At 36.7% G+C, this 14580-nt stretch overlaps 2 protein-coding genes across 3 annotated transcripts in view; both read left to right on the forward strand.

The window, feature by feature from the left end:
* The first annotated feature begins 617 nt into the window (after positions 1-617).
* LOC311280292 (gamma-aminobutyric acid receptor subunit pi) overlaps positions 618-14580 on the forward strand; it is a 68492-nt gene continuing 54529 nt past the window's right edge. The window contains exon 1 of one of the 2 annotated variants that reach the window (XM_084392322.1): positions 618-837. The gene's annotated coding sequence lies outside the window, so the exon portion shown is untranslated. The remainder of the gene's footprint in view (positions 838-14580) is intronic. The other variant, XM_084392321.1, reaches the window with a different exon arrangement.
* Positions 5048-8057, forward strand: LOC311279276 (uncharacterized protein). The gene is made up of 9 exons (XM_084390652.1): positions 5048-5119; positions 5299-5394; positions 5632-5774; positions 5888-5972; positions 6105-6276; positions 6537-6730; positions 7002-7149; positions 7257-7384; positions 7469-8057. The coding sequence occupies exons 3-9, from the start codon at positions 5728-5730 to the stop codon at positions 7772-7774; spliced, it is 1080 nt and encodes a 359-aa protein (XP_084246778.1). The 5' UTR covers positions 5048-5119; positions 5299-5394; positions 5632-5727; the 3' UTR covers positions 7775-8057.

The raw sequence follows: 14580 nt of genomic DNA on the forward strand, positions 1-14580 counted from the left end.
ATGTGTGTGTGTGTGAGAGAGAGAGAGAGTGTTTGTGAGTGTGTGTGTGTGTGTGTGTGTGTGTTTGTGAGTGTTTATATACACTCCCATTCAAAAGTATAAAGCCCATTTCTGCCACATACGATAAAAAACCTTACTGTAAATCGTAACTATGACATACTAAGTCAAGAGATTATGAGAAATGTCAAAATTAAGACAAATGACATTAAAATGTAGAAATTATGACAAACTGTTATGACAGGCATAGAAAGTCATAATTTCGATTTTTTTATATCATAATTATGATGTTGTATGTGTCCTCACTTCGATTTTATCTCATCATTTCAACATCCCATGTCATAAATATGACTTAGTATTTCATAATTTCTACTTTTTATGCCATTTAAAAAATGTTTTTATTACGACTTTTTATGTCGTAGCCTAATTAAGATTGTGGGTCAAACGGGATTCCATAGTTAACTGAAGGCTGGATAAATCGCTTACCTGGTCACAGACAGTCTCCGCTCTTGTGTAGCCTACTAGTAAGTCATCCTTGATAGTAAACACGGCTGTCAATCACAAACACTGACTAAGCGAATCTCTTTTTGGGGGTAAAAAGCGGGAGGCGCGTGATTGGCGCGCAAACACTCCCAGTCAGAGCGCGCGCGTGGGAATCATTTGCTCTCGCGCGCAGCTTCACGGACGCTTGCTCATAACGCGCGTCCATAAACCGGAATAAAGTGCTGCTAATAACTACTTTTATTTGGATGTCAAGTGGAGATCAATGTCTCTGTGGAACCCGCTGCTCAGATCATCCTGATATTTCTGAGAAATGCCCGTTTACACACGGCGCCACAGGTAAGAGAAAGGACTGGATTTCTGACGTTTCCAGTGAACTCGACGGTTACGCAGTTAAAAATAGCTTTAAAATTAGTAGAATTAGCTAATTAAATGTTACTAAGTTAAGTTAAATGTAAAAATGATTAGAATGATGCTTTATGGAGTATGTTTTTGTAAACTCTTGATATATAGTGTCTTTAATGTGTATGTTGGATACAACAAGACTACAATAATTAACGCTGCCTTCACTTCATATAGGAATTATCATAAATACTAGTTTCCTAGTTAAACAACATGAACGCCCTCTCAAATCAAAATTTGAATGCGATAAGCTCGTAATCACGACTTCAAAAGTGGGAAGTAGGACATTCCCGATAGCACGTGATCAGTTCGATCCATGTAAGCGCGATTCGTCTTCAGTTATCCCTTATTTCAGACTTAATAAATGTAGTGTGTAGGGAAAATTCTGTACATAATTATGTTGTTGAATGTTATATAATGTCTGTCACATATGCTTTGTGTAACATAAATGACATTAATTAGGGCGTTGAGTGGTTTGGCTGGCAGTCATTGACAAACTCAATTTATTGGCACGTTATGCAGTTGAAGATTTGGATAATGTGATTGGTTGTCTTGCATTACTATCTTTTAGTGCATTTCATATTATAATTGCACACTGTATATAGTGCATATATAATCAGAGATAATCTTGTGTCGTCAGATAATGCTTATCTCATAATCGCATGTATTAGTATGTGTTACAGCTGTGGATGAGATGTAATATAGCATTGCACAGTGTTACAGTCATATGGCTCAATATGCTGATGTCGGTCCCGCAGCAGTTCTTGAGTCAAGCATGACATGCAGGGAAAATGTAGGAGTGGGAATGAACAGGATTAACATAAATGCCTTTTTTTTTTTTTGAGAGAGAGAGAGAGGTGGGGAACATCGTCTCCCCTTATCATCAAAATTCCAGAACCGGGATTTTCAGAGTCACGTTCAAGTGTGAGGATGTAGATCAGGCGCTCAAAAAATACTGAGTTCTCATAGTGGAGCTGGATTTACTTTTTCTGATAAAGTAGAGTGGAAAACTAAATATATAGAGAGAGTTAGAATCAGGGCAGTGAAATATACATTAATATTTAGTGGTGTTTGCCATTTCAACTATTGCTCATACTTCAGTGCAACTATTAAACTTTTGTGTTAGTCGTTCTGGAGAGTTTATGATCCGGTTACTTCACTAATGCTTCCTTCAATGACATGTCGTGCATCTGAGTCTGAAAAAATAATTCAGAAGCTTTCTATCAATTTTATTATATTTAACATCGGCTAACAGTGTGTATGCGAAAACAAGTGGCAAAAAGACTAAGTGGCAACATTGGTTTTCAGCGAGAATGCTGCAAAAAAACACACAAAGCACATCTAAAACGGGAAAGAGCTTTGAGATTGACTGTATTATTAGATTTGATAAGAAATCTGAGGTATATTTTTACAGAAAGCTACAGAACAGAGAAGCAAATCAATCGCTGTGATTCACAGAAACAACTGGATCCAGGCAGAGAAAGGTGGATTTATAGTTATCATTTTGTGTCAATAATATGCTGAATTTATTGGGTAAAATCATACCCTATATATTGCATTGTTATATATTGTATTGACAACTCATTAATTATTTACCATCGTATATTCTTCAATAATTTGATGTTTTTAAATAAACACTGACAAAAAACTATACAAGGTTTAGGGCTGGACGATATGATGATATATATATAACATTGATATAAGTGATCACATGGATTTAGACCTATATTGTAGTTATATAAAGCTCTAACAGGCAAATTTGCTTTATGTAGTTGTCCGGCGTCAAAATCAGGCTCTTATAAATATCAGGAAACACGATTCCTGGCTGCATGTCAATATCCATGATGGATCTGTGGTGACTTGTAAGGAACACTATATCGAGTCCAACCTTTAGTTTAAACTGATAATCGTGTGTTTTACTCGCGTTTTTGCAGTTTCCTCTATTAAATCCAGTGACTCAGCAGCTCTTCTGCCACTCAGTCAATTCATAGCCATTAGGTTGATTAATTCCCAAATAGTTACAAAATCTAATAGTATATCAATGGCACTAAAACAACATGGGTTCCCACTTGAAAATTTGCTTGGTCATTCATGAGGTCAGAGCTCATAATAAAAACATTTCTGTCTCCACGTGAAGGCCATGCAATTAATGAGATTTATGATTTTCACCTGTCAATTGCTACTTGCCCTGTTGCATCGTCCAGCAGATGAAAATAATGCGACTGATCACTTAGACACTCTCCTCAACAACACAAGATTTGAGGAATCACTCATGTCTGGAGCTCAAACCCTGAGTAGTAGTTGTTTGAGAGGTTGTGCTGTTGGTGTCATGAATGACTGCAGGATTCTGTCCTACTGAAGGTCAAAAACAATATAACAATGATTCCACACAAGGGACAAAGGCTATGATCATTGATGGCCTTCCTAAAGCGGCAACTCCCATCAGTCTTACAGGCTTGATTGGCTATCAATCACATTATCTCTGGCTAGGTGGGAGGGCTGTCATGTTGCTCACCTAGTAGTGGAAGAATCTCTCTGGATCTTCCTACATTTTCAGCGGTGTGGGTGTTTCTTGTCTTGATTTCGGTTTTCTATCTTCCTCTGCCTTGACCTTTGGGCTCTTTGCAAACTGTAGTGACAAATCTTGTAGAAAGTGTGACAGGTGATCCATTGTTTTTTCTCATGTGCCCTCCACTGTGTATAAGTCCTCAATTGAATGAAATATCCTTTGGGATTTCCACTGTTGTAAGCGGCTAAACTTCTGAATCGAGGTTTTCCCGTCAGGTCGGAATTACCATAATTTCATAAAGAGGACAGCTGAGAAATAATGCCTCATATTGTGGATTGTTTTGTCAACAGTGTTCGAGAGCACTGATGTCTACATTTAAAGTCCCCCTGTAGTCAATCATTTTATCCCTTAAAACTCGTCTTTGATCACCAGAATGACATATTTAAACATTTAAACAAATTTATATTTAACTCATTAATCCGAATTCCATTTTTAATTGCTTGATTTAAATTAATCATCAAAATGTAAACATCGAATCAATTCAAAAATGAGAAGAAAAGTATTTTGTGTTAAACAAGTTGTTTTTGAAAGTTGGTGTATGAAATAAAGCTGCTCATGATTTTCATGATTTATGATTGATTCACGTTAACACAATCGGGAAAGCCTTTAGTGAATGCAAACAGTTGAGAAAGAAATCAGATGTGCATCATTATATTGGATCCGTGCAGGTCTTAAAGTGACAGCAGCCTAATATTAGTGTTCATCAAACATCAAAAGAAAATAGAAAACCACCCACTGCTTGACTGAATAACTTTAATATAAAATGAATTTATAAAACAATAACAATAAGTCCTGTCATATTATTCATTTACTGTTTTAGTTTTCTTGCCACGGTATCGATTCAGTATCGGTATCGAGGTATTTTAGCCAGGTATTGTATCGTGACAACATTAATATAATACACGTCAACTTTTTTTAAAGTTTTCCAATGAGGAGTTATGCTAAATATTATATAATATTAATTTAACAATAATAATTGCCTCGCCTAATAATAATTTTATATATTAATTGGAAATGCCAAATCCTCTTGATATAGCTGATGCTGTTGACGATATCTCTGGTTATTGTCATTACACACTATCATCGTCTACCGTCACAACCCAAACGGTGGGTTATTTTTGTGTACCCAATAGGTGGGTTAAAAATATTGGGTCGTTCTATTGGGTTATTCCGAACATTTATTGGGTTGTTTCTATAACAACGCAGACCGTTGGGTTAAAGTTCAAATTTCAACGGTAATCCACCGCCGCAACTGTGACAGAAGATACACGCGACGCCACGGGTGAGTTAATTACACTATATAAGCTTGTAGATATTGTATAACGTTACATGTTTTTTTCGTTATAAAGTGATTTTAAGCTCTTACGTAGTACTATTGTCGCATTTTCCTAAATGTGTAGCTTATTATTTGCATGTTTATATCTCCCCTGTCGACTGCTTTTTGTCTGCCATCTGCGACTAGCGACGTCGATGCTTGCAATATAGCCATTTATTCTTATACTCGGTTGTGATACTCTTCCTTACTTTCTATGTTCTTTCCAATACTTTTTGGGAAGTTAATAATTTTTTCAGATATTTAACCGACGCGCTCAGCTTCAAGACCCAGCGCAAGCCTAGTCCACTCCATCCAGTGTCACGGTCAGGAAAAAGGTAACTTATTATGCTGTGTTTATATAAAGGCCTAACGTTACATTGTAGCGTAAATGTCTACTTAGGCTATCCCATGTGAATTTAAAATACTACAAAATGTTAAAAATGTTATATATATATTAGTTGAGTATGTAAAGTATATTGTAACTGAAATTAAAATGTATTTTCTTTACATACAGACAGAAGAACACTCTGAAAACAATGAAACCGAGATACCTACCATAACTGAGGTTCCTACTGTGACACTGACTATTGTGGAAAATTCAACCTCATTTGTACGTATTTCCTTTTCCCTGATATTTAAGTACCTTACAAATACACACTTTACAGACACCTTCATCAGTGATGTTGAAATTCTCTGACCAATTTCTTTGTCTAAAAACTGTAATTAGTCAAATGTATATGTTAGAAGTGGGAAGTGTTTTTTCATTTGTTCAAAACTTAGGAAGGCAATCCTAGCATTATGAAGTTATGCTGATGTGCAATTCTAAACAATTTCTTTCTCCATTAAGGATATACGACAGATTTTAGAGGGAAGCACACATGGGTCTTCTATTCTCTCCAATTTGGAACAAAACCACAACTTATGTCTTGAAGACCGAAGGAAAATGGTTCGCATTTTGGTGTCCCATTTAATGGAGAAGTTTGGGGAATAGTAAGTGATGTTTTATTCATTGCACCACTTTACATAAAGTCATTCAATCATAAGCGGTCAATTCAATTTACTCATAAGTAACCTAATATCTGTACAATCCTTCTACCACTTAGTCCATCACCAGACCGAAAGAAAGAGCTAGCTCTGACCCTGGTCACACAATTTCCATGCCTTAGAGATTCGGAGGGCAGTGGATATGTGAGTATGCTGATCCCCAGTTTATCAGAACTATGCTCACCTTCACACAGTAGTAGAATATTTGACAAACAAGACATTTTTAAGACATTTTTGGGACATGTTATCCATTTAACATTTGTGTTGATGTTTTAGGAGGTATGGTATACACCAGGGCGATACCGCCATCCGGCTACAGGGTTTTTGGAGGAACGACTCCGTAATATTAGGAAACGACTCCACAGTCACAGTTCTACATCTAGAGAGAGGTCACAAACCACAGATGAACGCCGAGCTACTGTGACTGATAGGATCACTTTATTGCCAGGTAAGAAAAATGTAACCATTGGTGCTGAAGCCTTATTGACGTTCTTCTTTCTACTTTCTTCTTTTTTATTCCTTAAATCCAAATTGTGCTGTGATCAAAGCAGTTTAATGTGAAACTGTCTAAATAATCTACAGATTTTGTTATCCTAATTTTGGAAATTTTAGTAGTAACTGTTACATGTTTAAATCATAAAATGTTGCCTGTCTTGCAACATTGCTTTAGGTTGTTGTGATATTAATCACTCTGTTTGATTCATGCAGATTCACAAATCAGTGAGGCAGACAGTAACAAAATGACAGAGTGGCTGAAGAAGAATAAGCAACCAGTTAGTCAAGTTGAGGAATATATGAGAGGAACAGCTGTCTACAGAGCACAGTGGATAAGAGAGAACGGATCTAAATCTTTAATAGAGATCACCCAAGAGTATCCAAGACTTCTGGACACACCTGGAATGGTAAAGAAATGTTAAATCTATAAAAAGAAAATGAGGTTTGCATTAATTTTAATAAACAATTCATCCTAATCTAAACAACTCATTTGTTTGATTGGACATTTTTTAAAAATCACTGTCCTGCCCTAAAAAATGATCCCACTTGATTTGATTCACTAAGCTTGATTTTTCATATTGAAAAAACAATGTCCACACTTTCATTGTTACTGCATCATTATGAGGTGTTGGTGTGATTTAAATTATTATTATTATTATTATTTTTTATTTTTTTAAGATTACTCAGGACTTTGGTATTTTATACCCACATGCCAAAGAGAAACTTTTTGAGCTTTGGGGACATGCATCTCAACGAGTCCTGTCATATTGCAAGACCGAGAAGAGAGCCTTGGATCTTCTTCCAGTCCAGACTAACATTTCTTCTGGTGAGAAAATCCTGCACTGTACTTTCATGTCAAGTTATAATATTTTGCCTATAATGTAATGCGCTTGTTTAAAGATTAATCCATTGTTCTTTCTGTTTTATGTAAAGACACTCTTGGAGATGTTGCTCTGAAAACCCTGCCAGCTATCCTTCCTCCATTGCCATACAAAACGGGCTGCAAGATGGTCCGGCCCTCTTACCAGGAGGCAAAACAAGCATTTGTTGATTTACAGCCTGTGGGTACATAATTTATGACAACACATTTTGGGTTATATTTGATCCATGTGTGCATATTTACCATTTCAAATTTCTATTTAAAGGTTGGAACAAACATCATTCAATATTTGGAGGAGGAGGAGCAACGGAGGCAATTCCCTCATGTCCTGCAGCTTGGGGATAAATTCAACTGCTCACAAGCCTTCGTCATTGTGGGAGGAGTAGCTCTTGAGCAAGACAGCCTTTTACAAGCTGTGGATACATGCTTTAAATTATTTTATGTTTTAGACATTGAGTATCCAAAGCCGTCTGCAGCTGTTTGGCAGTTTCTACAACACACAATATATTCTGTGCCAGGAGGAGTTCCATCAACTCACTGTCGCCTACTTAGGCAGTTTATAATCGGATAAGCTGGACTAGCTTTGGTTCGTTTTGTTTGTTTATTTGTATTTTTGTGCTCCATGTTTCTTAGTTTTAGCATTGATATTCTGTGCCTGGAGGTGTTTCCTCAACACATGGTTGCCTTATGAGGCAGTTTATAATTGCATTACTTTATTTATTAATTAATTTATTTATTTATTTATTGAAACAGTTACTTACCTTAAGGAAGTAAATTAAAACAATTGCAACAATAACAATGAAAATGTTTACAACTTGTAATGTTTGTACAACTGTTTATTTGTGGCAGTTTATAATTGCATTACTTTATTTATTTATTTATTTATTTATGTATTGAAACAATTGCTTACCTTTTGGAAGTAAAATAAAACATTGTAAATATACTTAAGTTGTGAGTTATTTATTTACATGGCAATAATAATAATAATAATAATAATAGTAATAATTTTAGGTTGGTTAAAGCATCATTTTGGCTAAATAACCCAACAAATTAGTTGTTTGTTACCCTATTTATTGGGTTAAACTAGTAACCTAATTTATTGGGTTAAAATAACCCAACAATAGGTCGGTGCTATATCAACCCACCATTGGGTTAGCTGTTGGGTTGTTTTTAACCCAACTTTTTTAAGTGAGTAGTACATATTATAGTGTGATTTGTAGGGCTGGGTATTGACCCAAATTTCACAATTCGATTCGATTTCGATTCACAACCTTGCAATTCGATTCGATTCCGATTCGATTCAATATTGATTATTTTGGATATCAGGTGCAATACATGACAAAATTTCTCAAGGAAAACAAATCTCTTCACTAATGCTGTAAACTGTGGGAGTCAGTTGTAGCCTAGGCTTCATTTGCCTACTATATTGAAGGTAAAAATGAAATGATTTGTATAAAAACACTTAAATTACACTTTTATTTTTTTATAATAATAAAGTTATATGAAATATAAACATTTAAACGGTGGCTGTCATAAAAACCTGCCAGATTTACTCAAACAAGAATTAAAAATTGAAGAACATTAACAATTATAATGATTGTAATATGGTGCATATATTTAACAAAATGCTCCTCTCTAGAGTTAATATTTCTCTCTGACTAACGAGTTTATGGCCACTGGATATGGTTTTTCTGAGGTAAATGTGACGTTACATGACATTGTTTACAAGCTGTTTTACTGACGTCTTTCCACGGTTGAAACACTGATTGAGCGACTCCATGTCACATGATACGGACTTCGATAAGTTGTACTCTACCTTTTAACATACTTTCAGATGCTCATTCATGTTTATTTCGCACGGTAACTGGTGTTATTAAGGCAGAAGAGAAGATCATGTGCTTCTCTAGAGCTGAGCCACAGCGACAAAACGGTATTTATGTTTTTGAATTTCGTAAGAAAATGGACGTAATTTGAAATCTGAGACTTTGTTTCATATCAATAGTAACAAAGCACAAAGATTATTGCGATTTATTGGATGGGATGCGCTACAATGTTCCATTCATTCATCAGCTGAAAACAGGATGACTAATCGATTCTTGGGATTTAAGAATCGATATCGGTTCGTAAAAATGAGAATCGATTTAAATCGAGAAATCGATATTTTTTTTCTAGTGATTTGTATTCTGTGAACCATTCTACCAATTTACACTCAAGGTAATCGTGACCCCTGCTGTCCCGCTGCCGTTACCAGATGGGCACACATTATAGATGAAGCAGCAGGTTTCTCGTTTGTTCTGACTGATTAAAACTCATGTGCTCCCTGGCACAGGTGCGTTATGGGATTTGGAGTCGGTGTTGTCATATTTGATATTGGCTCATCTCTATCCTCTTGCATTTTCATGCATCTAGAGAATGTGCGTGTCGTTACAGACGAGAGTTCAAGCCGTGTCTTTAGATGTGTGTGTGTGTGTGTTGAGTTTGTAGGTTTTTGGGTGAATGTAAACACAGAGATGCTCAGTTTGGATAGTTAGTCCTTAATGAGCAAGCTGCTCTTTTTGGGCACAGAAAAAATAATGATCATTATTGGTATATTTTCACATGAACATGCATTACTACTTATCACTATCCACACTTTTGCTGGCAATGAGAATCCATTTTTTGACTGTGTCAGGTTTCCATTGAGTGGACTGTAGTTTCTCATCTGGCATGTTTTACCCAAAATGGATGCTTAAATGAACAGCCCATTAAAGAAATTACCATTCTGTCATCATTTACTCACCCTCATGTCGTTCCAAACCTGTATGACTTCCTTTCTTCTGTGGAACTTCACACTTGGCCAGGGATATTATCGGTAACTAAAATCAAACCATAAAAACATTTTCGTTATTTGAAACAAAATAAACGTTAATTGAAATTATGTTTTAAAATAAAGAAAGTAAACTTATTCAGGGTTCAACGCTAAGGATTTTTTCTACTGTGGTTGAATTTTTTACTTGCCTGCCAAAATGTTCACTGGCCCCAACTAGGGGTGGGCGATATCTCGATATTTACGATATCTCGAGATTTTTTTTTAACTCGATATGGATTTTGACATATCGTATATATCGATATATTGTTTATATTTAATTCTGATTTCGCCACTTTGCTTGTTTGCCTTCTCTGTGCTGTGCTCGCCCCCGCCCTCCTCTGCTTTTGTTCCCCCTCCCCTCGCGTGTTGTCTCCTATTTTTTTACAGTCTATGGTTGTCTCATTCAAGTTAAATGATTCAACCAACCAAGTCCCCCGAGTCCGGTCACGCACATGATCAATCTTTCCCCGCCTAGCGAGTGCTTGAAGTGCGTCAGAAACAGCGCGCGCGCGATCAGTTGTTGTTCGTAATTTGTTGTGTAGCGTCGCCTCTCGCCGCATTGCTTTTGTTTTAGGGCGCTTAACACACTCACACTTAACATGCTCCCCTGTAGAAACGGGCCTGGCAGCTCGCGCCAGGTCTAGACACGGTGAAAGTTTCCTGATTGTGACGGATGGCCGAATTTACATGACACATTATAAATTAGCATTAGCCTACCTATTCTGCTATAGATACAGAGCCAAAAAGAAGAGAAGAGGATAAAGGTGGATAAAGACAGAGGTAAAGTGATGTAATGAATGAACAGTTTATCTAATTGCATAGTAGTAAGATACTATAATTTAATGGCAGTTATTTTTACCTTAAACTTTATGCTAGCAGTTGTTCTGAGTTCTCCAGAGGCCCCAGACAGTGTGATTTTGTAACAATCATGTCAGTTTTTAGATGCATTTTTATCACTTTTAATCTACAAGTGCAGTTTTACTCTACAGTTGTGCAGTTTTTTGGGGGTATATGGCATTTTTTTTTAATTTATTTGCCAAAATTAGTAATGGTATTTCTATACAGGTTTATTAAAAATAGTGCAAAATTTTTTTTTTTCCTTTATTTTTCAGTTAAATTATTATTTTAGTATACAGGACTTTTTTTTTTTTTAAATGTCACAGAAGCACTTTGTTCCTACATGAACTGCCTACCTATTTGCATTTCAATAAAAAAAAAGACTTTGTGGTATTTGGCATATTTTTGCAGTAGTTTTTGGGGGGTTATTTTTCCTGTAAAGATATCGAGATATATATCGTATATCGAGATATAGCAAAATATATCGAGATATATTTTTTGCTCCATATCGCCCAGCCCTAGCCCCAACACACAAAAGTAATAAATAAATGAAATAATATAAAACAGGCTTAGTTAGGCTGTTGTTTTAGTTGTTTTTGATCCATGTGACCTTAATAAATAAGGTTATGACACCAAAAACTAATTCATACATTTTTAATATTGTTAAAGACGGTCAGTATTAAAATAAGAACAAATTGGGTTAAAGCAAAAATGGATTAAAATCACATTACATTCACTTCACGGGCTCCATCTTTCTAGGAGCAAGCTGGCTAAAATGTATCCAGGGTCTGACGCAAGATGCCCCAGATGTAGTCTGGAACCAGCAGACCCTGAGTCACATGCTCTGGGGATGCCCCAGATTAATAACATTCTGGACAGACATTTTCAGAACCTTTTCATTTATATGCAACAAAGATCTTGATCCCAATCCTCTGACTTTCATCTTTGGGGTAGTGCCAGAAGAAATGCAGCTGACAGCCAATCAGAGAGAGCTCATGGCTTTCTCCACATTATTGGCTAGACGCCTGATTCTTCTCAGTTGGAAAAAGGCAATGCCACCATCTTACAAGCGCTGGGTGACAGAGGTGATGTCGTGTCTCAAACTTGAGCATCTTAAATATACTATCTGAGGTTCCTCTGCAAAGTTTTATGGGGTCTGGGAGCCCTTTTTATCTTATTTTGAATCTACATTGGCCAGTATAGTATAATCATTACTATATATATATATATATATATATATATATATACAGTGCAATGCATAAGTGAATACACCCATGCTAAAGTTGACTAAAAAGAGGAATAAAAAATCATATTTTGGAAATTGAACTTAATGCCTTAATTTAAAAAATTTGGAAAAATCCAACCTTTAAGGACACCAATTTTCTTTGTGAATGAATAATGTATCGTAAATAAATGTTCTTCCTTAAAATACATGGTGCATAAGTGAGTACACCCCTATGTTAAATTCCCATAGAGGCAGGCAGATTTTTATTTTTAAGTATTTTTTTTTTATTTTTTTTTAGGATACTATGCATCCTGATAAAGTTCCCTTGGCCTTTGGAATTAAAATAGCCCCACATCATCACATAGCCTTCACCATACCTAGAGATTGGCATGGGGTACTTTCCATAAGATCATCTCTCAATGCAAATCAAACTAGCTTTTAGGCTAACTGAAATAAAATCATGCCAATCTCTAGGTATGGTGAAGGCTATGTGATGATGTGGGGCTATTTTAATTCCAAAGGCCAAGGGAACTTTATCAGGATGCATAGTATCCTAAAAAAAAATTAAAAAAAATACTTAAAAATAAAAATCTGCCTGCCTCTATGGGAATTTAACATAGGGGTGTACTCACTTATGCACCCTGTATTTTAAGGAAGAACATTTATTTATTTACGATACATTATTCATTCACAAAGAAAATTGGTGTCCTTAAAGGTTGGATTTTTCCTAATTTTTTTAATTAAGGCATTAAGGTCAATTTCCAAAATATGATTTTTTATTCCTCTTTTTAGTCAACTTTAGCATGGGTGTATTCACTTATGCATTGCACTGTGTATATGTATATATATATATACACTGAACAAAATTATAAACACAACACTTTTGTTTTTGCCCTCATTTTTCATGAGCTGAACTCAAAGATCTAAGACTTTTTCTATGTACACAAAAGGCCTATTTCTCTCAAATATTGTTCACAAATCTGTCTAAATCTGTGTTAGTGAGCACTTCTCCTTTGCCGAGATAATCCATCCACCTCACAGGTGTGGCATATCAAGATGCTGATTAGACTATGACTATTGCACAGGTGTGCCTTAGGCTGGCCACAATTAAAGGCCACTCTAAAATGTGCATTTTTACTGTTTTGCTGAAAAAAAAAAAAAGGTTGTTGATTGTGGCCTGTGGAATGTTGGTCCACTCCTCTTCATTGGCTGTGCGAAGCTGCTGGATACCTGGAACACGCTGTCGTATACGCCGATCCAGAGCATCCCAAACATGCTCAATGGGTGACGTGTCCGGTAGTGATGTAGTACTCGAGCGGTCTCGGACTCGTCTCGGACTTGTTCCTTCAAAGACTCGGTCTCGACTCTGTCTCGACCCTTCAAAGACTCGGTCTTGACTCGGACTCTGCATAGGCGGTCTCGTCCCCATCACTAAATTCTAGTGTGTTGTCAAAATGTTTAAAATTGGGAAATATTGGAAAATGTTATAAAGTAGCTAAGCCTACTAATTTAGACATACCACTAGATAATTTTAATTTGCTCTGCATGTCCTAACTATGATTAAAACTATGTCCCCTTAAAAAAGTCAGGGTGGGCTTAACATGTTGATGACAGAGCAGCACTGTTGAAGCAGTTTAGAAAAATAGGCAGATGATGATGCATGTGGTAGGGATTTTTTTAATGATAGTAAAAGCATAGTCCATATTAAGACGTTAAGACTGCTAGCTTAGTCTGTAGGCCTAACTGTTGATTATTAACTGGGGTGATATTAAATCATGACTATGAAAACTGACATGTTTTTATGGACTCGGACTTGCTTCCTCAAAGACTCGGTCTTGACTCGGACTCGACTGTATTTGAAAACCAACGGACTCTGTCTCGACTCGGTCTCGACCCTTCAAAGACTCGTCTTGACTCGGACTCGGCATAGGCGATCTCGTACCCATCATTAGTGTCCGGAGAGTATGCTGGCCATGCAGTATGCCAACTGGGATGTTTTCAGCTTCCAGGAATTGTGTACAGATGCTTGCAACATGGGGCTGTGCATTATCATGCTGCAACATGAGGTGATAGTCGTGGATGAATGGCACAACAATGGGCCTCAGGATCTCGTAACGGTATCTCAGTGCATTCAAAATGCCATCAATAAAATGCACCTGTGTTCGTTGTCCATAACATACGCCTGCCCATACCATAACCCCACCCCCCCGGTTGACATCAGCAAACCGCTCACCCACACAACGCCATACACGCTGTCTGCCCTGTACAGTGAAAACCTGGGATTCATCCGTGAAGAGAACACCTCTCCAAAGTCCGGTCGAGACCCCGATGACGACGACGAGCATGCAGATGAGCTCCCTGAGATGGTTTCTGATAGTTTGTGCAGAAATTCTTTGGTTATGCAAACCAATTGTTGCATCAGCTGTCCAGGTGGCTGGTCTCAGACGATCAAAAATGTTGAACAGCA

The sequence above is a fragment of the Rutilus rutilus genome (assembly GCF_951802725.1).
Source record: "Rutilus rutilus genome assembly, chromosome: 20".
NCBI lineage: Eukaryota > Metazoa > Chordata > Actinopteri > Cypriniformes > Leuciscidae > Rutilus > Rutilus rutilus.